The following is a 25,098-nucleotide window of genomic DNA, read 5'->3' on the forward strand; positions in this document are numbered from 1 at the left end:
CAGCACGCCCCTGATCACGTGAGCGCCCCGCTGAGCGTACGTCCTCTCACGTGACCGCCCCTCAAAATGGCCGCCGCGCGCCTCTGCCCCGCAGTGCTGCGCGGAGTGGGGACCGCACCTGCCTCACCTGCTCTTGGAGGGCTCGGGCCCTGTCACGTGACTGTCCAGTCTGCACTTCCCTTTAGGAACTGGTCGTGGCGCCGTTCTACCGGCTAAGCAGTGAGTCGCAGCTGTAACTTTTCCTCATTCCTGCAGTATTTTCAAAAGTTTCAGGGGGGACTCAAGCCCTTCGCAGGATAGAAAGAATACCGAAGTCAAAAATAGCATTTATTGAGGCGAGACATTCCAGATGATTAACGTCTATGAATGTGTATGTGTGTGGGGGGGGGAAGGAATTTGAAGTTTAAGAAGTGAGAGACTGGCAGGGTGTGGACAGAAAGGGACCCCAAGAGAGGCTCCTGGGGCGCTAGAAATGTGCTGTACTTACTTGAGCGTGTGCTGTGCTGTGTTCAGCGGTGTCCTATTTGGGACCCCCTGGCAGACTCCTCTGTCCGTGGGATTTCCCAGGCGAGAATACGGGAGTAGTTGCTATTTCCTTCCCCGGGTTGTTTTCCCAGCCCAGGAATTGAACCTGCATCTCTTGTGTCTCCTGAATTGGCAGGCAAATTCTTTACCACTGAGCCACTTGGGAAGCCCATACACATATTTAAAAATTCCTTGAGCTGTACACATAAGATATGCACTTTGATGTATGGAAATGATTATATCGCCTTGTAAAAAGAAACTAGTAAGAAGAAAAAAGAACCGAGATTAGAAAAATTGGCTGGGTCAAATGATGAATGGTTTAGCATATGAGAGAAGGGAATCTTTCCCAAGGGTGCCTGGGAGCCATGGAAATTGAAGATTATAGAGTCTTTGTCCATTGGCCTAACAACACCAGTTTATTGACAGTCATTGAAGTTTATTGACCCATGAAAATGATGGAGATGACACAGCAGAGCAATCATGGAGCAACTTGACAGAGGAAAAGGTAGAGTTATTATTGGTTTTGCGGAAATGTAGTGTTTAGGTGACGACTATATGATAGGCTCAAAGCCAAGCAGTTGGTGGACTGTGAAAGGAACCAGGGTTCTGTGTCCTTGCAAACTACAAGGTTAATGTGGGTGTGGATTGTTGGGTCCAGAAACCCTTTGCTCTGTTCTTAAGTTGGAAATTGAAGCTACTGCTGCTGCTGCTGCTGCTAAGTCGCGTCAGTCGTGTTCGACTCTGTGCGACCCCATAGACGGCAGCCCACCAGGCTCCTCTGTCCCTGGGATTCTCCAGGCAAGAACACCGGAGTGGGTTGCCATTTCCTTCTCCAATGCATGAAAGTGAAAAATGAAAGTGAAGTCGCTCAGTCGTGTCCGGCTCTTTGTGACCCCATGGACTGCAGCCTACCAGGCTCCTCCATCCATGGGATTCTCCAGGCAAGAGTACTGGAGTGGGTTGCCATTGCCTTCTCCGTGATACTCTGTATCAAATGAGTTAGATCCCACAGGCAAGAGTGGGAGTGCAATGTTGCATTTTTACTGATAGAATTTTTAACGCTTGATGATTTTAGAGAGCAAAGTTTCTCTGTGAGTAACAAAACATGTCCTTGGGAGAAATAGTGTTTCCTATTAATTTAGAAGCTGGCTTTATTTGTGTGTTATTCTACCCCAATGAATTAGCCCTCCTTCCACCCCAATTACAGAAAAGGAAGAAAGGGGTTTTAATGCTGCCACAGATGTCTAAACAGTACAAATGTTAATTAGTTGGAGGGAGGGGGAACCTTTGCCATAGTTCTGAAGTCAAAATTGTTTACAATAATAAAGATGCTATATCAGAATTATGAAGTCCAATTTCATCATGGGCCCCCAATGAGACCTACAAGTATTCATGCCCCTGTGTAGTCCCCTCCCATATTGAATAGACTGACAGTGTGACTAATAGGATATTGTGGAAATAACAAAGTGTAACTTTCAAGGTTAAGTCATAAAAGTCACTGCAGGTTCTGCCTGGCTCTTTCTTGGATAATTTGCTTTATTAGAGGAAGCAGCTGCCATGTTGTAAGGACATTCAAGCAGTCATCCTCTGGGGAAACACACATGTGGAGGAACCAAGTCCTCCAGCCACGTGAATGAGCCGCTTTGGAAGCACATCCGCCAGCCCCAGTCAAGCCTTCCGATGACAGCTGTCCCCACCAACATCCTGATTGCAACCTCATGGGAGATCCTAGGCCAGAACCACCCAGCTAAGCCACTCAATGGATTGCCAACCCTCAGAAACTGTGTGGGACAGTCAACATTTATTGTTGCTTTAAGTTGCTAGGTTTGAGGGCAATCAGTTACACAATAACAGATAACTAATACATCCAGGATGGTGAAAGTGAAAGTGAAGTCACTTAGCCGTGTCCGACTCTTTGCCACCCGGTGGCTCCTCCGTCCATGGGATTCTCCAGGTAAGAATACTGGAGTGGGTTGCCATTTCCTTCTCCAGGGGATCTTCCCAACCCAGGGATCGAACCCAGGTCTCCTGCATTGCAGGCAGATGCTTTAACCTCTGAGCCACATCTAGGATAAATACAGCCTATTTACAGATGAGGAAACCAGAGCCCGGAGGAGATGGGTTTGCCAAAATTGTCCAGTTCTTGTGGGTGCTGTCTCCAGGTCAACCATGTCACTTGGACAGGGCTTTCTTGTCTGTTTTTTGGTTCTTTTTTTTACTTTAACATTTTTTATATTGTCATTTGCTCTTTCATCTTCGCCTTTAAAAACCATTGATTTATTCGGCGGGCCAGGCCTTAGTGGTGGCACGCAAGATCTTCAGTCTTCTTGTTCAGTTGCAGCATGTAGGTCCAGTTCCCTGACCAGGGATTGAACCCCGGACGCCCGTGTTGTAAGTGTGGAATCTGAGCCACTGGGCCACCAGGGAAGTCCTTCAGTATCTTTTAATGATAACTTATAACGGAGGACTTCCCTGGTGGTCCAGCGTTTAAGAATCCACCTGCCAATGCAGGGGACATGCGTTCCATCCCTGGTCCGGAAAGATTCTATATGGCACAGAGTAACTAGGCCTGTGAGCCACAACTACTGATCCTATCCTCTAGAGCCAGGGAGTACTGAGCCCACGCACCACAACTACTGAACCCTGAGGGCCCTGGAGCCTTTGCTTCACAAGAGAAGCCCCCACAATCAGAAGACCATGCAGCACAGCTACACAGAGCAGGCCCCACCTACCCTCACCGCAAACAGAGAAAGCCTGAGTGCAGCAACAAAGACCCAGCACAGCCAAAAATAAAATAAGTAAATAAAAATTTTAAACAGCTTAAAAAAGAATATTAAAAAGTATATATATATATATATGACTGAATGGTGGAAGTAGTGAAAGATTTCCTCTTCTTGGTCTCTGAAATTGCCGTGGATGGTGACTGCAGCCATGAAATCAGAAGACTGTTGCTTCTTGGCAGGAAAGCTATGACAAACCTAGACAATGTGTTGAAAAGCAGTCACACTGCTCTGCCGACAAAGGTCCGTATAGTCAAGGCTATGGTCTTCCCAGTGGTCACGTGCGGTTGTGAGAGCTGGACCATAAAGAAGGCTGAGTGCCAAAGAACCGATGCCTTCGAACTGTAGTTCTGGAGAAGACTCCAGAGAGTCCCTTGGACCAGGATGAGATCAAACCAGTCAATCTTAAGGGAAATCAACCCTGAATACTCATTGGAAGGACTGATGCTGAAGCTGAGGCGCCAGTATTTTGGGCACCTGATGCGAAGAGCTGACTCATTGGAAAAGTCCTTGATGCTGGGAAAGATTGAGGGCATAAGCAGAAGAGGGTGTCAGAAGATGAAATGGCTGGCTGGCATCACTGACGCAATGGACCTGAACTTGGGCAAACTTCAGGAGAGGGTGAGGGACAGGGACCCTGGTATGCTGCAGTCCATGGGGTCAGGACAGGGACCCTGGTATGCTGCAGTCCATGGGTCACCAAGTGTCGGACACGACTTGGTAACTGAACAGCATGACTGAATTACTTTGTTGTCCACTTGAGAGCCCTGGTGGCTCAGTGGTAAAGAATTCACCTGCCAAGCAGGAGACGCAGGTTTGATCCCTGTGTGGGGAAGATCCCCTTGAGAAGGAAATGGCAATCCACTCCAGTATTCTTGCCTGGGAAATCCCACGGACAGAGGCGCCTGGCTGGCTACAGTCCATGGGGTCACAGAAGAGTCAGATGTGACTTGGCGACTAAACAACAGCAGCACTTGGGAGTAACACAATATTGTAAATCAACTGTACTTCACTTTAAAAAAAGAAACTGACTGCCACGCCAGACAAAGAAGAACTCTGCAAACCGAGGATAGGCCACAGAGGAGGGGGCTAATGTACTGTAGATGCTAAGTTATTGAGGGTCAAAGGGCCCTGGTGGCTGATTTAGGTAAGTTTCTGGGGTGAAGAACAACGGGTAGGATTTCTGCTTAGACATATTAAAAATGAACCATTTCTCGGGTTATAAAAGTTATACTAGATGTACTGGTTCACTGTCACTGTGTAACAAGTCATCCCAGAGCTTAGTGGCTTAAAACAACAATTATTTTATGATCTTTGATAGACCCATGGATAGTGAGATTGAGCCCTGGGCAGTTCCAGCTTGGGGTCACTCAATGTCTGCAGTCAGATGATGGCTAGAACTGGAAGAGCAGGGAGACTGAAGGGTGTTGGGACTTGATGGAGCCTCTCTTTATTTTCATGGAGCCTCAACAGTTTCCGTGTGGTTCCTTTTTTTTTTTTTTTTCGTATCCACACAAAAAAACATTTATTAGGCACCAACCATGGACCAAAAAAAGGACTTCCCTGGTGGCTCAAACAGTAAAGCGTCTGCCTACAGTGCGGGATACCCAGGTTCGATCCCTGGGTCAGGAAGATCCTCTGGAGAAGGATATGGCACCCCACTCCAGTACTCTTGCCTGGAAAATCCCATGGATGGAGGAGCCTGGTAGGCTACAGTCCGTGGCGTTGCAAAGAATCAGACACGACTGAGCAACCTCACATACATACATATATGGACCAAAAACTGTGTTAAATAAATCCACTGATACAGACATTCAATTCTCCCTATAAATTTCATTGCTGTGTATATTGTTGTCTCTTCCAGTTAAGTTAAAGAAAGCTCAGAGAATCTTTTTAAATCTTAGAGGGGATTCTAGTTTCTAATGTTAGCCATTACATATAAATATTAAAAGAATTCCCTAGTGGCTCAGTTCGTAAAGAATCCTCCTGCAATGCGGGAGACCTGGGTTCGAGGTCTGGGTTGGGAAGATCTCCTGAAGGAAGGAACAGCTATCCACTCCAGTATTCTGGCCTGGAGAATTCCATGGACTGTATAGTCCATGGCGTCACAAGAGAGTCAGACATGACTGAGTGACTTTCACTTTCATAAATATTAAAAAACTATTGAGTAGGAGTGAGGACAAAGTTGGCCTTTTTTTCCAATGCAGAAAATCCTACAAAGGATGAAAATTGGACAGCGAAATTAACAGGAGAATCCAAAGGTGATCATTTCACTTTGGCAGATGTTGAGCTGAAGGTGGTAGAAAGATACTCATCACAGATATTCATGTGTGTGTGTGTGTACTCAGTCATGCCCGACTCCTTGCAACCCCGTGGACTATAGTGCACCAGGCTCCTCTGTCCATGGAATTTCCAGGTAAGAATACTGGAGTGGGTTGCCATTTCCTTCTGTCCCTGTGATTTTTTAGTGTGGGATAGTTTCAGTTGCCTTACAGCTTGTTGGCTTTGGGACAGCCAAACTATTGCCTGATGGTTGAAGGTTTCAAGAGAATTTCAGCTAATGAAAAAATTGTACTGCCTTTCCTGATCTGACCTCCAAAATCATAGTGTCAGTTCTGCCATGTTGCAACAGCTACGTAGGAGTCAGGAGCCCACTCCGCTTCTGGGGAAGGGAAACTAGACTCTACTTCTCAATGGAGGGATATGAGCGGGGAGAGGAGATATCTTTTGAAAATATAAGATGGCGTTCCAGTTCAGCTGCTTTAGCAAAGATCAGTATAACAGAAGTTTATTCCCCTCTCATGTAACAGTCCAAGAAGTTGCAACCCTAAGTGCTATTAACAGTGAGTATAGTTCCACAGTGTCAGGAAGTATGACGGTTAATTTTTTAAGATTTATTTTATTTATTTCTGGCTGCACTGGGTCTTTGTTGCTGCCAGGGCTTTCTCTTGGTGCAGTGAGTGGCTGCAGTGCATGGGCTTCTCATTACAGTGACCTTTCTTGTTGCAGAGCACAGGCTCTAGGCGAACAAGCTTCGGTAGTTGCAGAACATGGGCTCAACAGTTGTGGCTCATGGGCTCAGAAGCCCTGGCTTGGTAGTTGTGGCACAAGGGCTTAGTTGCTCCGTCGTATGTGGAATCTTCCCAGACCAGGGACCAAACCCATGTCCTCTGCATCGGCAAGTGGATTCTAAACTGCTAGACCACCATGGAAGCCCCTGATGGTTAACTTTATGTGTCAATTTGAGTGGACCACAGGATGCCCAGATGTTTGATCTAAAATTATTCTGGGTATTTCTGTAAGGGTGTTGTTGCATGAGATCAATATTATATCAGTAGACTTAGTGAAGCAGATTGCATAAAATGCCTGAATAGAACCAAAAGACTGACCCTCCTCTGAATAAGAAAGAATTCTTTGCCTCATTATCTTAGGACTATGACATTAACTTTCTTCCCACCCTCGGACTCAAATTAGAACATTGGCTTTTCCTGGGTCTTGAGCTGCCAGCCTTCAGACAAGACCTGCATCGTCAACTGTCCTGCTATTCAGGCCTTCAGACTTGGACTGGAACTAAACATCAGCTCTACTGAGTCTCCAGTTTGCCAACACATCCTGAAGATCTTGGGGCATGCTTACTTCCATGATCATGTCTTTCTTCTAGCCTTCTATTCTAGCTTGTTGCCTCACCATTCACAACACAGCACTTCCATCTCACAGTATAAGGTGGACACACTGATGTCCAAGACATCTCCACACCAGGAAGGGAAAGATGGGAAGGGTTGCCATCCTCCTTGCCTTTTAAGGCCATAACTCAGAAGCTGCGAGCATCCCATTGGCCAAAAGCCAGTCACGTGCAAGGGAGCCTGGGAAATGTAGTCTTTAGCTGTGCATTCATGTGTCCAGTGAAACTTCTCTATCAGAGGTGACATCTAGGCATCTCTACCAACAATTAAATGGTTGAAACCAACCAAGCAGAGGACTGAAACCCAGTATGGTGATAGCTGAATAATGCATAGCAGGACTTGGATTAAGCAAACAATGTTGTTGTTCAGTTGCTAAGTCATCTCCAACTCTGCAACCCCATGAACGGCAGCACGCCAGGCTTCCTTGTTCTTCACTCTCTCCAAGAGTTTGCTCAAATTCATGTCCATTGAGTTGGTGATGCCATCCAACCATCTCACCCTCTATCACCACCTTCTCTTGCCCTAAGTTTTTCCCAGCATTAGGGTCTTTTCCAACGAGTCAGCTTTTCGCACCAGGTGGCCAAAGCATTAGAGCTTCAGCTTCAGCATCAATCCTTCCCATGAATATTCAGGGTTGATTTCCTTTAGAATAGACTGGTTTGATCTCCTTGCTGTCTAAGGGACTCTCAAGAGACTTCTCCAGCACCACAGTTTGAAATCAGTTCTTCAACGATCAGCCTTCTTTATGGCCTGACTCTCACATCTGTATGTGACTACTGGAAAAAACACAGCTTTGACTATATGGACCTTTTATTTGCAAAGTGATGTCTCTGCTTTTTAATATGCTGTCTAGGTTTCTCATAGCTTGCTCCTTAGAAGAAAAACTATGACAAGGTATGACAAGAAAACAATAGAAAACTCATTTAACTGATGTCTCTCAGTGTTCTGAAATTTCTACCAAATTTCTTAGTTCCTCATAGTGAGAAACTATTGGTTTTATTAGTGTCATCAAACCAATATGTCCATCTCATCTTCTGGAATGTGGTAGATATGAACTTCCTAGATTCTCTGTAGTTCATTCAGGTCACATGACTAGTTTTGGCCAATATATTCTGAGATTATGTGTATCACTTTCATGTCAGAGCATTTATGTTTTGGTACAAAAGCTTCCAGGGTGTTCTTTCCTTGGCCACACTTGACCAGCAGGACTCCAGATACTAGCGGCTCTGTCAGTTTGGGTCCCAGAAAGATACAGTCCAGAACTCTCAGTCAATATATAATACAAGTGAGGAAAGAACCTTGTTATGCTAAGCTGAGATTTGGGGATTGTTTGTTACTACAGCATAACCTAACCTATACTCACTACTATGGTAAAATATGGAAATGAGATCTTTCTTAGAGCACAAAGTTAACCCTAATTGGTTGGCCAAGTGCCCACATACAGCCCGATTCTAACTCTCTGTAATTTGGATGGGAATGACTTCCTACACCCCTGCCACACAGAGGGGCATATGACCCAGGCTTTGCCAATAAGACCACTGAATACTTGTGAACATTCCTGTTGAAATGACTCCCTATACCTTTTTTTTTTTTAAGCAAAGGTTTGTTTTGTTTTGACTGTAAAGATTATTTTTTTGATGTGGACCATTTTTAAAGTCTTTACTGGATTTATTGCAATATTGCTTCTGTTTTATGTTTTTATTGTTGTTTGTTTGTTTGGGCTATGAGGCATGTGGATCTTAGCTCCACAATTGAGGATCGAACCCACACCCCCTGCACTGAAAGGTGTAGTCTTACCACTGGACCACCAGCAAAGCCCCTTGTTTTTATTATTTTACTTATTTGTTTATTGGGCTGTGCCGTGTCTTAGTTTTGGAACTTGAGATCTTTGCTCTTCATTGTGGCATGTAAAATCTTTAGTTGCTGCATATGAACTCTTAGTTGCAGCATTTGGGATCTAGTTCCCTGACCAGGGATTGAACCCAGGCCCCCTGCATTGGGAGCATGGTATCTTGGCCACTGGACCACCAGGGAAGTCCCATGATTCTCTATACCTTAATGGGAGCCTGGAGCTTCTGGAGGCCTGACCTCAAAGTGAAGGGCCATTGGCTAACATCTCCAGAGAACCTACTGTGTGCTAGGGCCCATTTAATCCTCACCAGAGGGTGTTTAGTGTGGTATCCCCCATTTACTGATGATGAGACAAAGAGAGAGGATAGGGAGGGTGCAGTTAGGGACACCTTCTACCCATATACTATTCCTCAGCCAAAGTCACACGGGCTGAGGCAGGCAAACTGTGGCTCTTCCCACACATGTCTCTTCCAGGAGTTTGTGGGAAATATGGTCCTGACCCCATATTCCCCCACTCTTATCCTTCCAACCAATTTATGCTCTAGTGACCTCTTTGATAGTGAGCTCTCTCCAGTGCCTATCAAACCACCATTGCCAAGATCTCTGTGAAAATCACAACTTTATTATTTATTTTATTTTATTTTTGTATTTACTTTGCCATGCCCTGAGGCTTACAGGAGCTTAGTTCTCTGACCAGGGATTGAACCCAGGCCCCAGAAGTGACAGTGCCAAGTCCTGACCACTGGACAGCCAAAGAATTCCCAGCATGTCTTTATTTGTTCAGGGCATACATCAGCATTTGTCTTGGGGGAAGGTGATTCCAATGGCCTTCCTCACCTCCTCAAGGATGTCAGCCAGGAGCTCACTTTCCACCAGAGGAATCACAGGACTTTCCTTCAGGCCTGGAGGAGAGTGCAGTTAGGAACACCCTCCTCCTCATAGCCCCAAAGACTAAAAGAACTACAATTCCCAGAATCCCATGAGGCACAGTAATTCATGGTTCTAACATAAGGATGCCACAGGAGGTCCTGGGAGATGTAGTTCTAAACAGTTGCCTGAGTGGATGAGGAGTAGAGAGGATAACCACCTCCACTACCAGTCTTGCCCTGCTACCCTCTCACCCTCCCACCCCTGTTCTCCACATGCTTACCTTTCTGCAGGCATTCCCGGACATGCTTGGCCTCATAACACATGCCCATTCCATTTGTAAAATTGAACTCCTTTCCTGGGGCTGGAGGCAGTGGGAACTCCTTATGCTCCCCCTTCACCACCAGCTCTGTTGGGCTCCAGCAGGGGTCGAGGAGCTGAGAAAAGAGATAAGAGGTGGTCCTACTGCCCTCACCAACAGGGCTGCTCAGGAGCCTCTCTCTTGTCAGTTAAGCACTGAACACCCGCCATCCTCAGAAAGGTTTGGGTCCCCACCCAACCTAGCCCTGCCCTGGTTGCTGGAGGATTATTCTTTAGCATCATGGTTGCCACAGTACAAGACTGTCTTGTCTGTTCATTTCCCCAGGAACAAACCTTTCTGTAACCCTGTGCTCAGGCCTTGAACACAGTTTATCATTGCCTCTGTGGAATCCCCTTTGCAAGGAGGAGCAGAGACAACCCATTACCTGCTTATCCATTTTGTTTTAGCCCCTGGGGAAGCCTAAATTATTCCCATACCCAACTCTAAGTCAAAATGGAAATACAGAGACACAGCTGGGGCAGATTCTGCAGTTCCAGTTTGGGGCAGGGTACAAATTCTTGTGCTGAGAATAGAATTTCTTTCCAGCAACATGGCTCCAGGAAGTCCCATGAAACTGCCATTTGATAATGCCCATATTCTGTCCTGAGTGCAATTCCAAAGGTTATAGCTGCTCTCAGAGGGTGGTGACTAAGAACTGGTTTCTCCCAAGAAAGGACTAAGGACTTCTGACAGACCAATGGGTTCACCCTCAGGAAGGAGCCTGGAGGTTCAAACTCCATCCCATGGCCTAGTAGCTGAGGATGAATTTCTTATCAATGGTGTGGGAAGAGGCAAGTTCAGTCCCCATCCAGCTCCAACAGCCACGACTGGCCTATTCCTCTTGCTAAGGGCCCTGGTTCCCAGTACTTGGACCCATCCCAGCTCAGCCAATCATGCCTCACCTGGGCCATGCCCTTGGTACCACTCACAGACACCGTGTTGGAGAGCTGGGCAGAGATGCTGCAGGTGAAGCTGCCATGGACCCCTCCTGGGTACTGGAGTATCACAGTGACAGTGTCGTCCACACCTGGGGGAAGGCACAGGACAAGGGCAAGCCTGGCCTCACATCCTGCCTGAGTGCTTCCCTGGTGGCTCATTGGTAAAGAGTCTGCCTGCCAGTGCAGGAGAAACAGATTCGATCCCTGGTCTGGGAAAACCGCACAGGCTGTGACGCAACTAGACCCATGCACCACAACTACTGAACCTACGTGCTGAAGCTACTAAAGTTTGCGTGTCCTAGAGCCTGTGCTCCGCAAGTGAAGCCACTGCAACAAGAAACCCACACACTGCAAGTAGAGAGTAGCCGCCAATCACTGCAACTAGGGAAAGCCTAAACAGCAGTGAAGCCCCAGCACAACCCAAAAAAAGTCCCGTCTGAAGAACCTTGGGCAAGATATCTTCTTTTTTCTTAAATTTTAAGTATTTATTTGGTTGCACTGAGTCTTAGTTGCAGCATGTGGGCTCTTTTAAGTTGCAGTGTGTGAAATTTTTAGATGCAACATACAGGAATCTAGTTTCCTGACCAGGGATTGAACCCCAGCCCCCTGCCCTGGGAGTGCAGAGTCTTAGCCACTGGACCACCAGGGAAGTCCTGAGATCTCATCTCTAGTATGACAATAAGAGATACTGAAGCCAGAAGTAGTGATATGTCCTACCACATGGATGAACCCTGAAAACACGTCAAATGAAAGAAGCCAGACACAAAAGTCACATGTTGCAGGATTCCATTCATATGGAATGTACTCAGCCATGTACTCAGTCATGTCTGACACTTTGTGACTCCCGTGGACTATAGTGTGACGAGCTCCTCTGTCCTTGGAGTTTTCCAGGCAAGAATAATATTTGGCAAATCCATAGGACCAGAAACCAGATTTGTGGTTGGTTAGGGCTCAGGGGCATGGGAAAATTGGTGAGGTTTGTTGTTTTTTTGAGCAATGAAAATATTCTAGGATTGATTACAGTGCAGGAGAGATAAATTGGGAGAGATTGGGATTGACATATACACACTATATAAAATAGATAACTAATATGAACCTACTATATAGCACAGGGAACTGCACTCAATACTCTGCAATAACCTATATGAGAAAAGAATCTAAAAAGAGTGGCTGTAGTATAAGCATAACTGAATCACTGCTATATACCTGAAACTAACACAATATTGTAAATCAACTATGTGTCCATGCTACATTTGCTGTATGAGGCATGCATGTGTGTGCCAAGTTGCTTCGATCGTGTCCAACTCTTTGTGACTGTAGTCCGCCAGGCTTCTCTGTCCATGGGATTCTCTAGGCAAGAATACTGCAGTGGATTGCTATGCCCTCCCCCAGGGGATCTTCCTGGCCCAGGGGTCGAACCCACATCTCTTCTGTCTCCTGCACTGGCAGGCAGGTTCTTTACCACTAGTGCCACCTGGAAAATCCCATAAAATCAACTATACTTCAATAAAAATTAATTTAAAAATTGATTATAGTGAAAAATGCACAACTGTGACAATACTAAAGCCACAAAATTACATACTTTCAATGAATAAATCATATGATATGTGAATTATATTACAGTAAAGATGTAATCTAAATAAAGGAAAATATGCTAAAAAAGTAAAGAGAGAGAGACTTCACCTCTCTAAGCCTCAGTTTCCTCCTCTGTAAATACCTATTGTATAGGTTTGTGAGAATCAGTTACCTGATCTCTGAAATGGGGATAATAAGGGAATTTGCCTCATAAGGCCATTTCAAGTATTACATTCAGTGCTATAAAATGCACAATGTACTTAGAAGGCTATTTAGATGACAATAAGTGATGTATAAGCATTAGCTAAAAATTAAACACAGCAGGTAAAGTACTAGCCTGGTTCCACATCAGGCAGGCCACAGATGGAGGAGTCTACTGACTCAGCCCTCTCTCTTTTTGGAACTTGGGATCCTAGTTCCACCATGGGGGCCTGGGGGGACCTAATTATCTGACCAGGAATCAAACCTGTAGCCCCTGCAGTGGAAATGCAGAGTCCCAACCGCTGGACTGCCAGGCAAGTCCCCTGACTCAGCTCTCTTTTAAGCTCAAGTTCTTATCCCACCAGGTCTGCTGTGTGACCCTGGATAAGTCAGTACCCCTCTCTGTACTTCAGTTTCCTAATCTGTAAAATGGGGACAACTTTAATACATCAGAAAGGTCATATCTATAATAACCCTAAAGTTATAATCTATAATAACCTTAATATCTATTAAGGTAGCACTTAATAAATGGGATCTGTTTTTATAACTACTATTTAGCCTAGGAACTGGCCAGATGTCAGACGGAGACAGTTTTTCTAAAGAGTGACCTTCATCTCATGTACTATTTTCCTAGCTATTCATTGCTTTCTGCGGTTTGCAAAGATGGCCACAGCAATTCCTCTTGTTCCTCTATGAGTGTCTCTTTGCAGTAGCGTCTTCCATCAAGAGGTAAAGTCTATTTGCCCACCTCTGAAATCTGAGCTGATGTTGGGCCATGGAACAGTGGCAAATATGGTAGAAGCAAAGGTCTGAAAAGTGTTTGCATGCTGAGGTCCACCTTCCTGTTGCTCCACCTGGAACTCTGAGACCACCATATGAATGAACCTGAGTTAGCCAGCAGGAGAGGCCATGTGGAGAACCAAGGCTCCCCATAGAATAACCAACACCTGCAAGACATAGTGAGGCCACCCTAGAGCGTCCAGCTCCAGTGGGCCAGCCAGCCAGCCAACTGCAGCTACACGACTAAGACCAGCAGAAGAACCACTCAAGCTGAGCCCAGCCTGAATTGCCAACCCACAGGATCACAAGCTAATAAATGATTGTTTTTTAAGGTCAGTAAGTTCTAGGGTAGTTCGTTATGTAGCAAAGGCTAACTGAGACAAATATACAAAATAATAATTGTTTATATTCAATACCTGCTTACCATTTGCTTCAAAAGTTACTTCATTAACTCCTTATGATAACTGTATTATTGACATTTTACCTAATTAAAACTAATTAACTGATTAAGACTCAGAGATGTTGTGTCCCTTGGCCAACATCACGCAGCAAAGTCCCAGCACAGACCCTGCTCACACTCTCAACTCTGAGCCCAGGCTGAAGGTAGCTTGGGTGGCTTCATATGGGAAGTTTCTCTAGCTGCCTAACCTGATACTCATCAGGGAGGAGACTTATCCCCAGCTCACTGCTCCCAGTAAGAGAGGATCCACTCCTTTTAGTCCAGGATATTCCCTGGTGTCTCAGCGGTAAAGAACCCACCTGCCAATGCAGGAGACACAGGTTCGACCCTTGGTCCGGGAAGATCCCCTGAAGAAGGAAATGGCAATCCACTCCATTATTCCTTGCCTGGAGAACTCCAGACAGAGGAACCTGGCATGTTATGGTCCATGGGCTTGCTAAGTCGGACACAACTTAGTGACTTGAACAGCCAACCAACCAAGTCCAGGATAGACCATACCTGTTTCATGGCGCCTTCCCACAGCTGAAATCTTCTCCGGCTTCTGCCCACCGAAGACCAGGGAGATGAACTGGAGGCAGTAGATGCCAAGGTCTAACAAGCCACCTCCCGCCTGGGCCCAGTCTGTGGCCCGATGTACGTGGGTGAGATTTTTCCCAAATTCTGCCCGAACCACCCGAAGGTCCCCCAGAGTTCCCTGGGCCAGGACAGACCTCAGAGCCTCTACAGCAGGGAAGAACCGGGTCCAGATGGCCTGCAGACCACAGAGGGAAGAAAGCAGGATGCAGGAAGAGAAGGAAAGTGATCAGGACCCAATAGTTAACCAACCAGTTTTTCTCTCTTCAAGGACTCAATCTTGAGTGGGTACCCACCGCTCCCCAATCAAGGCCCCTCTGTCTTCCTTCCACAGCCTGGCAGTGCCCAAGCTGTGTCTAGCCTGACCCTTTCTGCCACCTTCTCTCCTCTCCAGTCCTGCAGCCCCAAGGCCAGCCTTGTCCTTCCTCATCTGAACCATTGCACCAGTCCCCCAATGTTACGGGCTGAATTGTCTCCCCACCAAATTCATGTTGAGGCCCAACCTCTCCCCAGAACCTCTTAATATGAATGTATTTGGAGTGTGTGTGTGTGTGTGTGTGTGTGTGTGTAGCATGTGGGATCTTATTTCCTTGACCAGGGATTAAACATGTGCCCCCTACATTGGAAGCATGGTGTCTTGATCATAGGACTGCCAGGGAAGTTCCCGGAGGTGGGGTTTTTTAAGGAGATAACTAAGTTAAAATGAGGTCATTAAGGTGGGCCCTCATCCAATAGGACTTGTGTCCTTAGAAGAAAAGGAAGTTAGGACACAACTCTGCCCAGAGGGAAGACCATGTGTAGACACAGGGAGGAGGCTGCCATCTGCATGTCAAAGAGAGAGAGGCCTCAGGAGGAGCCAGCCCTGCTGACACCTTGACTTCTCTAGCCTCCAGAGTGTGAGAAAATATTTATTTAAAAAAACTTTATTTTTAAATTCTAAAAAAATTTATTATTTTTTGGGGGGCTTCACCATGAGGCTTGCGGGATCGCAGTTTTAAACCCAGGCCACTGTAGTGAAAGCCCAGAATCCTAACCACTAGGCTACCAAAGAACTCAGAAATATGGGAAAATAAATCCGTGTTGTTTTAGCCACCTGGTCCGTTGCTGCTGCTGCTGCTAAGTCGCTTCAGTCGTGTCCGACTCTGTGCGACCCCATAGACGGCAGCCCACCACGCTCCCCCATCCCTGGGATTCTCCAGGCAAGAACACTGGAGTGGGTTGCCATTTCCTTCTCCAGTGCATGAAAGTGAAAAGTGAAAGTGAGGTCATTAGTCGTGACTGACTCTTTGCGACCCCATGGACTGCAGCCCCCCAGGCTCCTCCGTCCATGGCATTTTCCAGGCAGGAGACTGGAGTGGGCTGCCATCGCCTTCTCTGCCTGGTCCGTTGGTGGCACTTTATTATAGCAGCCCTGGTTAACTAACACGGCCAGTCTCTCCCCTCCAGTCCAATCCCCACATGGCCCAGAGGCATCTTTCCTTCTCTAAGAGCTGACCCCGTCTCACCCCTGCCCAGGCCCCTTCTGTTGCTCCCCATTGCTTAACATCAGCTTGCATTTATTGGGTATATATTATTAGCAAGACAGTATGTACATGCTGTGCCTAATAAGTCCTCCCAACATCTCTGCCTGATTGCTATCATTATGTCCACTTTTTAAATCAGAAAACTAAGGCTCAGTTGAATCAAATTATTTGCCCAGGGTCACAGAGCTTGGAACTGGGCAACTGGAGTCTAGAGTCCTCTGACTCTAAAGCCAGAAATCTTGACCTGTCCAAGATAAATTTCATACTAATGAAATGAAATCTGCCAGTTCTTATTTTAAGTCTTAACTCTGTTTTTCCTCTCTGGCCTATTTACCTATGCAGTTTACTTTTCCGAAAGGCCAGCCTCTACCCACCAGAAACCTCCTTGATCGTCACCCAAGCTGGGACAGGGTGTCTGTGCTCCATGAACTGCTGAGTCCTATGTCCACAAAAGCCCGTGCCCGTGGACATTGGGGTTACCCATTACCATGACCAAAAGTGATCTTGAGCTCCTTGAAAACTGAGCCTCTGTCTTTATGGTATGAATCCCTAGTTCCTAGGATTGAATCTAGTACACATTAGGTGCCAATAAAAATGAAGAAATAATAAATTCACAGAATTTTGGCACTGACATCTTGACTACTCCTTGGGCACATAGAACTTTGCAGACTAGGAGGCTCAGCAATACTGAGTGTATGATAACTAGATAGAACATGGGGAAGTAAGAGCTATTGTGACTACTGGCAGAACCTATAGCAAAATGTTTAAAAACCATAACACTCAGACTTCCCTGGTGGTGGTCCAGCAGTGCTTCCGAAGGGGGCAAAGGTTCCATCCCTGTTCAGGAAAGTTCCACATGCCTCTTGGTGTGGCCAAAAAGAAAAAAGAAGCCTACTACTCCTTAACAGGAAAATAGCTTGGGATGATGGTGTCATTTGGTGGCCATCTTAACTTCTGGCGTTAGCCATTGCTGCTGGTGGCCATTTTAATTACTGGCAATTTGCAAGATGCCAGAGGCCCCTATAGGTAGCCAAGTCTGATAAGGGTAAAAACAAAGGCAATTTGACACTGAGGTTTGGTAGGAGGTTCCTTGGTACTTCGGATCTCTAACTTTGTAAATCCACCCAAACTAAGACCATGTTGCTAGTAGATTACCTGACATAGCTCAACAGCATGCCGACAAACGCAAGGACCCTGGTTCACTTTGTGGTCATCTTAACTCTTGGCAGTCCACCCTTATGTTCCTCCAAAACTGTCGACTGTCAACCACGTTTAGCCATGGCAAGTAGCTCTAATGTGGGATGTTGGAAGGGCCCTCCACCCTCACCTCCATAAAGAAGAGGCCTCGGGATCGGGCCTCAGCAACCATTTCGCGCACTTCCGCGGCGTTCACACCCATGGGCTTCTCGCACAACACAGCCTTGCCGGCTGTCAGGCAGAGTAACACTGCGGCCTTGTGCTGGGGGTGCTGGGTGCCAATGTAGGCCACCTCTGTGGCGGGAGGAAAAAGGTAGAGATCAATAGTCCCACCCACTGAGACCTCTGGCACCGCCCACCGTTTAGAGGGCCCACCCCAAGTTTCCAAGAGCCCGAGTTCTTCCAAGCAGGTAGGAAGTCCTACCGCAGTGGTCAAACTCTAGCCTCTCATTTGGATGGAGCTAAGGGCTTCTGCTTTATTGACTAAGCCAAAGCTTTTGTATGGATCACAACAAACTATGGAAAATTCTTAAAGAGATGGGAATACCAGACCACCTGACCTGCCTCTTGAGAAATCTGTATGCAGGTCAAGAAGTAACAGTTAGAACTGGACATGGAATAACAGACTGGTTCCAAATCGGGAAAGGAGTACGTCAAGGCTGTATATTGTCACCCTGCTTATTTAACTTATATGCAGAGTACATCATGAGAAATTCTGGACTGGATGAAGCACAAGCTGGAATCAAGATTGCCGGGAGAAATATCAATAACCTCAGATATGCAGATGACACCATCCTTATAGCAGAAAGGGAAGAACTAAAGATCCTCTTGATGAAAGTGAAAGAGGAGAGTGAAAAAGTTGGCTTAAAACTCAACACTCAGAAAACTAAAATCATGGCATCTGGTGCCATCAGTTCATGGAAAATGGGGAAACACTGGAAATAGTGACAGACTTTATTTTGGGGGGCTCCAAAATCACTGCAGATGTTGACTGCAGCCATGAAATTAAAAGACACTTGCTCCTTGGAAGAAAAGTTATGACCAACCTAGACAGCATATTAAAAAGCCAAGACATTACTTCACCAACAAAGGTCCATCTAGTCAAAGCTATGGTTTTTCCAGTAGTCATGTGTGGATGTGAGAGTAGGACTATAAAGAAAGCTGAGTCCCAAAGAATTGATGCTTTTGAACTGCAGTGTTGGAGAAGACTCTTGAGAGTCCCTTGGACAGCAAGGAGATCCAACCAGTCCATCCTAAAGGAAATCAGTCCTGAATATTCATTGGAAGGACTGATGCTGAAGCTGAAACCCCAATACTTTGGCCACCTGATGCAAAGAACTGACTCATTGGAAAAGACCCTGATGCTGATTGAAAGATTGAAGGCTGGGGGAGAAGGGGACCACAGAGGATGAGGTGATTGGATGGCATCATCAACTCAAACATGAGTTTGAGTAAGCTCTGGGAGTTGGTGATGGACAGAGAGGCCTGGTGTGCTGCAGTTCATGGGCTCACAGAGTCGGACACGACTGAGTGACTGAACTGAACTGAATTGAAGGGCCTCCCTGACGCCTGCCAATGCAGGCGACTCAGGTTCAATCTCTGGGTCAGGAAGAGCTCCTGGAGAAGGAATGGCAACCCACTCCAGTATTCTTTCCTGGAGAATCCCATGGACAGTGGAGCCTGCCAAAAGGGTTGGTCACTACTTAGCGACTAAACAACAACAAAACCGTTCTCTACTATCACTCTATTTCCTTAAGATTATTTTCAGTCTTCTGAAATTATCGTATTCACTCACTTAGTCCTCACAACACCACCAAGAAGTAAGATTATTATTTTGCCCGTTTCAGAAATGAGGAACCTGAGAAGGGCAAGCAGAAGAGGGGAAAATGCCCACTCAGCCGATCTGACTCCAGAGCCAGGCTGTTGTCCAACCGCGCTGTCCTGCCTCTCCATCCAGGCTCCTCTGGAACGCAGAAGCCCGAGCCACACGGGTCGTATTTAAAACCTGAAAGGCCTCGCTCAGAAATTCTAGCCCTGCCATTACCGCGGAGGTGTGGCCCCTACTCGCTATTTCTTGCTGGACAGATAATTTCAGACGAAACCGGTTCCTATCGTCCCGCCTCCCAGCCCAGAGTCCTTTCAGCACCCCAGAGGGATTGGCTCATCGCGCAGAGCCTCGCTTCTACAGAGCAGCCTGAAGGCAGCACCCCCGGTGACGCCCCCTCTCCCCCGCCGCCGCCCGGGCCACTCACCCACGTCTGGGTCCTTGGCCAGTTCCTCATAGGATCCATAGGCCTTGGGGATGTCGTGTTTCTTAGCAAACTCCTTCGCCCGGCTCAGGTCACGGGCCGCTACCGCCACTACCTAGAGGGACGCCTGAGTCAGACTGGAGAGGCTGGGGCAGGTAAGGAAGACGGGTGGATGGGAGGGAGGTGATGGAGAAGGCCTCGGTGGGGGAGGGAGAAATTGACAACTCCCAAAATGGGGCAGGGGGGATGTGGTCCTGGGGGATGAGGTGACACCTGGGTCTGGGGAAAAGAGACCTGAGGCAGACGATTATTCAACCCCGATTATCAAACTCCCTAATATTTAAATTTCTTCCTTACACAACAAATCAGATCAAGACTCTCCCAAACCTCGCGTAATTCGTGTTAAAAAGACAGAGGGGAGAAAAGAGCAATACGGATTTTGAGGTGGTTTCACGGCCTTGTGGGGCTCGGAAGTCCAGAAGCCTAGTTCCCTCCTCCCTCAGACACCCCCCCCCCCGCCCCCTCTTCCCCAGGTCTCTGGAGAGAGGGAGGACCTGGTGCTCAGAGCGAGGCAGCATCCGCAGCATCGTCGTGAAGTCGCTGGAGATAAGGCCAGCCGACACGATGCCCCAGCGAAGCGCCATCGCCGCAACCCGGAGTCCCAAATCTGTCTACCTTTTCCCGGCGAGAGTTAAGATGCCCGGCGCTCCGGGGGGCGTGGCCCTTGTCCCCGCCCCATTGCTCCTACGCCGCTCCTCATTGGCCACGGCGCCTGTGCGCCCTGCCAGTCCCAAGGCAAAGAGGACGGATATTTAATTCTAGCATCCCCATTGGAAGAACGCACCGAAGGCTCCGCCTAACAGGGATGGACCAAAAACACCGAGAGTCTTCTTCCCTAGAGACTAGCCATGTGACACAAGGGGAGGCGCTTTCTTTTCCATTCAACTTCAAGCCTTTGAACTTACCTCTCTTTTGTTCAGAAAGTCGCATACCCTTAGGAACTGTCCAGAGGGAGAGAGAGGATAATAATAGCAAAGGTAATATATTCACTAATTTTTACTAATATTTCTTAACTATTAATATTTATAGAACGCCCGTGGAAGTCCAAGGCCCCTAGCTCCGTGCTTTCCTTTCCCCATCCCTGATTTCTCACCACAAACCTGCGAGTGAGATTCTATTGTGCCCTATTTACAGACGCAGAAACAGACCCAGAAAACCAAGATCATTTTTTGCTAGGAATGCGAGCAATAAATAAAAAGACTGGCCAACTTCACCCACAACAAATTTGTCAATTTTCCTTATAGACATTTAATCTGCTGTCGCCTCCTTCTCCTCCTGCCCTTAGTCTTTCCCAGCATCAGGGTCTTTTCCAATGAGTCGGCTCTCCACATCAAGTGGCCAAGTACTGGGGCTTCAGCTTCAGCATCAGGCTTTCCAGTGAATATTCAGATTTGATTTCCTGTAGGATTGACTTGTTTGATCTCCTTGCAATCCAAGGGACTCTCAACAATCTTCTCCGGCACCACCATTCGAAAGCATCAGTCTCTAACGCTCAGCCTTCTTTGTGGTCCAACTCCCACATCCATACACGACTACTGGAAAAACCATTGCTTTGACTATGCGGACTTTTGTCAGCAAAGTGATGTTGACCATCGCTGAGGCCAGGGGCGGGGCCGGGAGGAGCAACCCCACGTCCAAGGAGCGGTGGCTGGGCAGGCGCAGGAGGGCCTAGAGGAGTCATCCCACGTTGAAGGTCAGGAAGGGCGGCAGTGAGGAGATACCCCTCATCCAAGGTAAGGAGCAGCGGCTGCGCTTTGCTGGAGCAGCCGTGAATAGACACCCCATGCCCAAGGTAAGAGAAACCCAAGTAAGATGGTAGGTGTTGCAAGAGGGCATCAGAGGGCAGACACACTGAAACCATACTCACAGAAAACTAGTCAGTCTAATCACACTAGGACCATAGTCTTGTCTAACTCAATGAAACTAAGCCCTGCCTGCGGGGCAACCCAAGACAGATGGGTCATGGTGGAGAGGTTTGACAGAATGTGGTCCACTGGAGAAGGGAATGGCAAATCACTTCAGTATTCTTGCCTTGAGAACCCCATGAACAGTATGAAAAGGCAAAATGATAGGATACTGAAAGAGGAACTCCACAGGTCAGTAGGTGCCCAATATGCTACTGGAGATCAGTGGAGAAATAACTCTAGAAAGAATGAAGGGATGGAGCCAAAGCAAAAACAATACCCAGCTGTGGATGTGACTGGTGATAGAAGCCAGGTCTGATGCTGTAAGAGAATATTGTATAGGAACCTGGAATGTCAGGTCCATGAATCAAGGCAAATTGGAAGTGGTCAAACAAGAGATGGCAAGAGTGAATGTCGACATTCTAGGAATCAGCGAACTAAAATGGACTGGAATGGCTGAATTTAACTCAGATGACCATTATATCTACTACTGTGGGCAGGAATCCCTCAGAAGAAATGGAGTAGCCATCATGATCAACAAAAGAGTCCAAAATGCAGTACTTGGATGCAATCTCAAAAGCGACAGAATGATCTCTGTTCGTCTCCAAGGCAAACCATTCAATATCACGGTAATCCAAGTCTATGCCCCAACCAGTAACACTGAAGAAGCTGAAGTTGAACGGTTCTATGAAGACCTACAAGACCTTTTAGAACTAACACCCCCAAAAGATGTCCTTTTCATTCTAGGGGACTGGAATGCAAAAGTAGGAAGTCAAGAAACATCTGGAGTAACAGGCAAATTTGGCCTTGGAATGCGGAATAAAGCAGGGCAAAGACTAATAAGAGTTTTGCCAAGAAAATGCACTGGTCATAGCAAACACCCTCTTCCAACAACACAAGAGAAGACTCTACACATGGACATCACCAGATGGTCAACACCGAAATCAGATTGATTCTATTCTTTGCAGCCAAGGATGGAGAAGCTCTATACAGTCAACAAAAACAAGACCAGGAGCTGACTGTGGCTCAGATCATGAACTCCTTATTACCAAATTCAGACTTAAATTGAAGAAAGTCAGGAAAACCACTAGACCATTCAGGTATGACCTAAATTAAATCCCTTATGATTATACAGTGGAAGTGAGGAATAGATTTAAGAGCCTAGATCTGATAGAGTGCCTGATGAAGTATGGGATGAGGTTCGTGACATTGTACAGGAGACAGGGAGCAAGACCATCCCCATGGAAAAGAAATGCAAAAAAGCAAAATGGCTGTCTGGGGAGGCCTTGCAAATAGCTGTGAAAAGAAGAGAAACGAAAAGCAAAGGAGTAAAGGAAAGATATAAGCATTTGAATGCAGAGTTCCAAAGAATAGCAAGAAGAGATAAGAAGGCCTTCTTCAGCGATCAGTGCAAAGAAATAGAGGAAAACAACAGAATGGGAAAGACTAGAGATCTCTTCAAGAAAATTAGAGATACCAAGGGAACATTTCATGCAAAGATGGGCTCGATAAAGGACAGAAATGGTATGGACCTAACAGAAGCAGAAGATATTAAGAAGAGATGGCAAGAATACACAGAAGAACTGTACAAAAAAGATCTTCACGACCCAGATAATCACGATGGTGTGATCACTCATCTAGAGCCAGACATCCTGGAATGTGAAGTCAAGTGGGCCTTGGAAAGCATCACTACGGACAAAGCTAGTGGAGGTGATGGAATTCCAGTTGAGCTCTTTCAAATCCTGAAAGATGATGCTGTGAAAGTGCTGCACTCAATATGCCAGCAAATTTGGAAAACTCAGCAGTGGCCACAGGACTGGAAAAGGTCAGTTTTCATTCCAATCCCAAAGAAAGGCAATGCCAAAGAATGCTCCAACTACCGCACAATTGCACTCATCTCACATGCTAGTAAAGTAATGCTCAAAATTCTCCAAGCCAGGCTTCAGCAATACGTAAACTGTGAACTTCTTGATGTTCAAGCTGGTTTTAGAAAAGGCAGAGGAACCAGAGATCAAATTGCCAATATCCACTGGATCATGGAAAAAGCAAGAGAGTTCCAGAAAAATATCTATTTCTGCTTTATTGACTATGCCAAAGCCTTTGATTGTGTGGATCACAATAAACTGTGGAAAACTCTGAGAGAGATGGGAATACCAGACCACCTGACCTGCCTCTTGAGAAATCTGTATGCAGATCAGGAAGCAACAGTTAGAACTGGACATGGAACAACAGACTGGTTCCAAATAGGGAAAGGAGTACGTCAAGGCTGTATATTGTCACCCTGCTTATTTAACTTATATGCAGAGTACATCATGAGAAACACTGGACTGGAAGAAACACAAGCTGGAATGAAGATTGCCAGGAGAAATATCAATAATCTCAGATATGCAAATGACACCACCCTTATGGCAGAAAGTGAAGAGGAACTCAACAGCCTCTTGATGAAAGTGAAAGTGGAGAGTGAAAAAGTTGGCCTAAAGCTCAACATCCAGAAAACGAAGATCATGGCATCCAGTCCCATCACTTCATGGGAAATAGATGGGGAAACAGTGGAAACAGTGTCAGACTTTATTTTGGGGGGGCTCCAAAATCACTGCAGATGGTGACTGCAGCCATGAAATTAAAGGATGCTTACTCCTTGGAAGAAAAGTTATGACCTACCTAGACAGTATATTCAAAAGCAGAGACATTACTTTGCTGACTAAGGTCCGTCTAGTCAAGGCTATGGTTTTTCCTGTGGTCATGTATGGATGTGAGAGTTGGACTGTGAAGAAGGCTGAGCGCCAAAGAATTGATGCTTTTGAAGTGTGGTGTTGGAGAAGACTCTTGAGAGTCCCTTGGACTGCAAGGAGATCCAACCAGTCCATTCTGAAGGAGATCAACCCTGGGATTTCTTTGGAAGGAATGATGCTAAAGCTGAAACTCCAGTACTTTGGCCACCTCATGTGAAGAGTTGACTCATTGGAAAAGACTGATGCTGGGAGGGATTGGGGGCAGGAGGAGAAGGAGACAACAGAGGATGAGATGGCTGGGTGGCATCACTGACTCAACGGACGTGAGTCTGAGTGAACTCCGGGAGTTGGCGATGGACAGGGAGTCCTGCGATTCATGGGGTCGCAGAGTCAGACGCGACTGAGCAACTGAACTGAACTGAATACAGTCAAAGGTTTTAGTGTAGTCAATGAAGCAGGTGTTTTTTTTTTTTTAATTCTCTTGCTTTTTCTATAATCCAGTGGATGTTGGCAATTTGATTTCTGGTTCCTCTGTCTTTTCTAACTCCAGCTTGTACATATGGAAGTTCTCAGTTCACATACTGTTGAAGCCTAACTTGAAGGATTTTGAGCATTAACTTGCTAGCATGTGAAATGAGCAGAATTGTACAGTATTTTGAACATTCTTTGGCATTGCCTTTCTTTGGAATTGGAATGAAAGCAAACCTTTTACTGTCTGTGGCCACAGCTGAATTTTCCAAATTTGTTGACATATTGAGTGTAGCACTTTAACAGCATTATCCTTTAGTATTTGAAATAGCTCAGCTGGAATTCCATCACCTCCACTAGCTTTGTTTGTA

The 25,098-nt window shown here is 46.4% G+C and overlaps 2 protein-coding genes across 4 annotated transcripts in view; one reads left to right on the forward strand and one right to left on the reverse strand.

The window, feature by feature from the left end:
• The window catches only part of TULP2 (TUB like protein 2), a 63,725-nt gene that overhangs the window by 7,982 nt on the left and 30,645 nt on the right, over positions 1-25,098 (forward strand). The gene's annotated exons all lie outside the window — the stretch shown is intronic.
• Positions 9,442-20,295, reverse strand: DHDH (dihydrodiol dehydrogenase). The gene is made up of 7 exons (XM_040252344.1): positions 20,118-20,295; positions 19,567-19,678; positions 17,445-17,608; positions 14,520-14,772; positions 10,970-11,094; positions 9,990-10,143; positions 9,442-9,741 (listed from the first exon to the last, which is right to left on the reverse strand). The coding sequence occupies exons 1-7, from the start codon at positions 20,205-20,207 to the stop codon at positions 9,632-9,634; spliced, it is 1,008 nt and encodes a 335-aa protein (XP_040108278.1). The 5' UTR covers positions 20,208-20,295; the 3' UTR covers positions 9,442-9,631.

Source organism: Oryx dammah, unplaced genomic scaffold, assembly GCF_014754425.2.
Source record: "Oryx dammah isolate SB20612 unplaced genomic scaffold, SCBI_Odam_1.1 HiC_scaffold_13, whole genome shotgun sequence".
Lineage (NCBI taxonomy): Eukaryota > Metazoa > Chordata > Mammalia > Artiodactyla > Bovidae > Oryx > Oryx dammah.

What these genes read in the sequence shown, in the direction of transcription:
- DHDH (XM_040252344.1), bottom strand. Translation starts at nt 20,207, where the DNA reads ATGGCGCTTCGCTGGGGCATCGTGTCGGCTGGCCTTATCTCCAGCGAC. An exon ending in TGCCTCGCTCTGAGCACCAG is followed by an intron (nt 19,679 to 20,117) that starts GTCCTCCCTCTC and finishes GCGTCCCTCTAG; the next exon opens with GTAGTGGCGGTAGCGGCCCG. An exon ending in GTACCAAGGGCATGGCCCAG is followed by an intron (nt 10,144 to 10,969) that starts GTGAGGCATGAT and finishes CTCTTTTCTCAG; the next exon opens with CTCCTCGACCCCTGCTGGAG.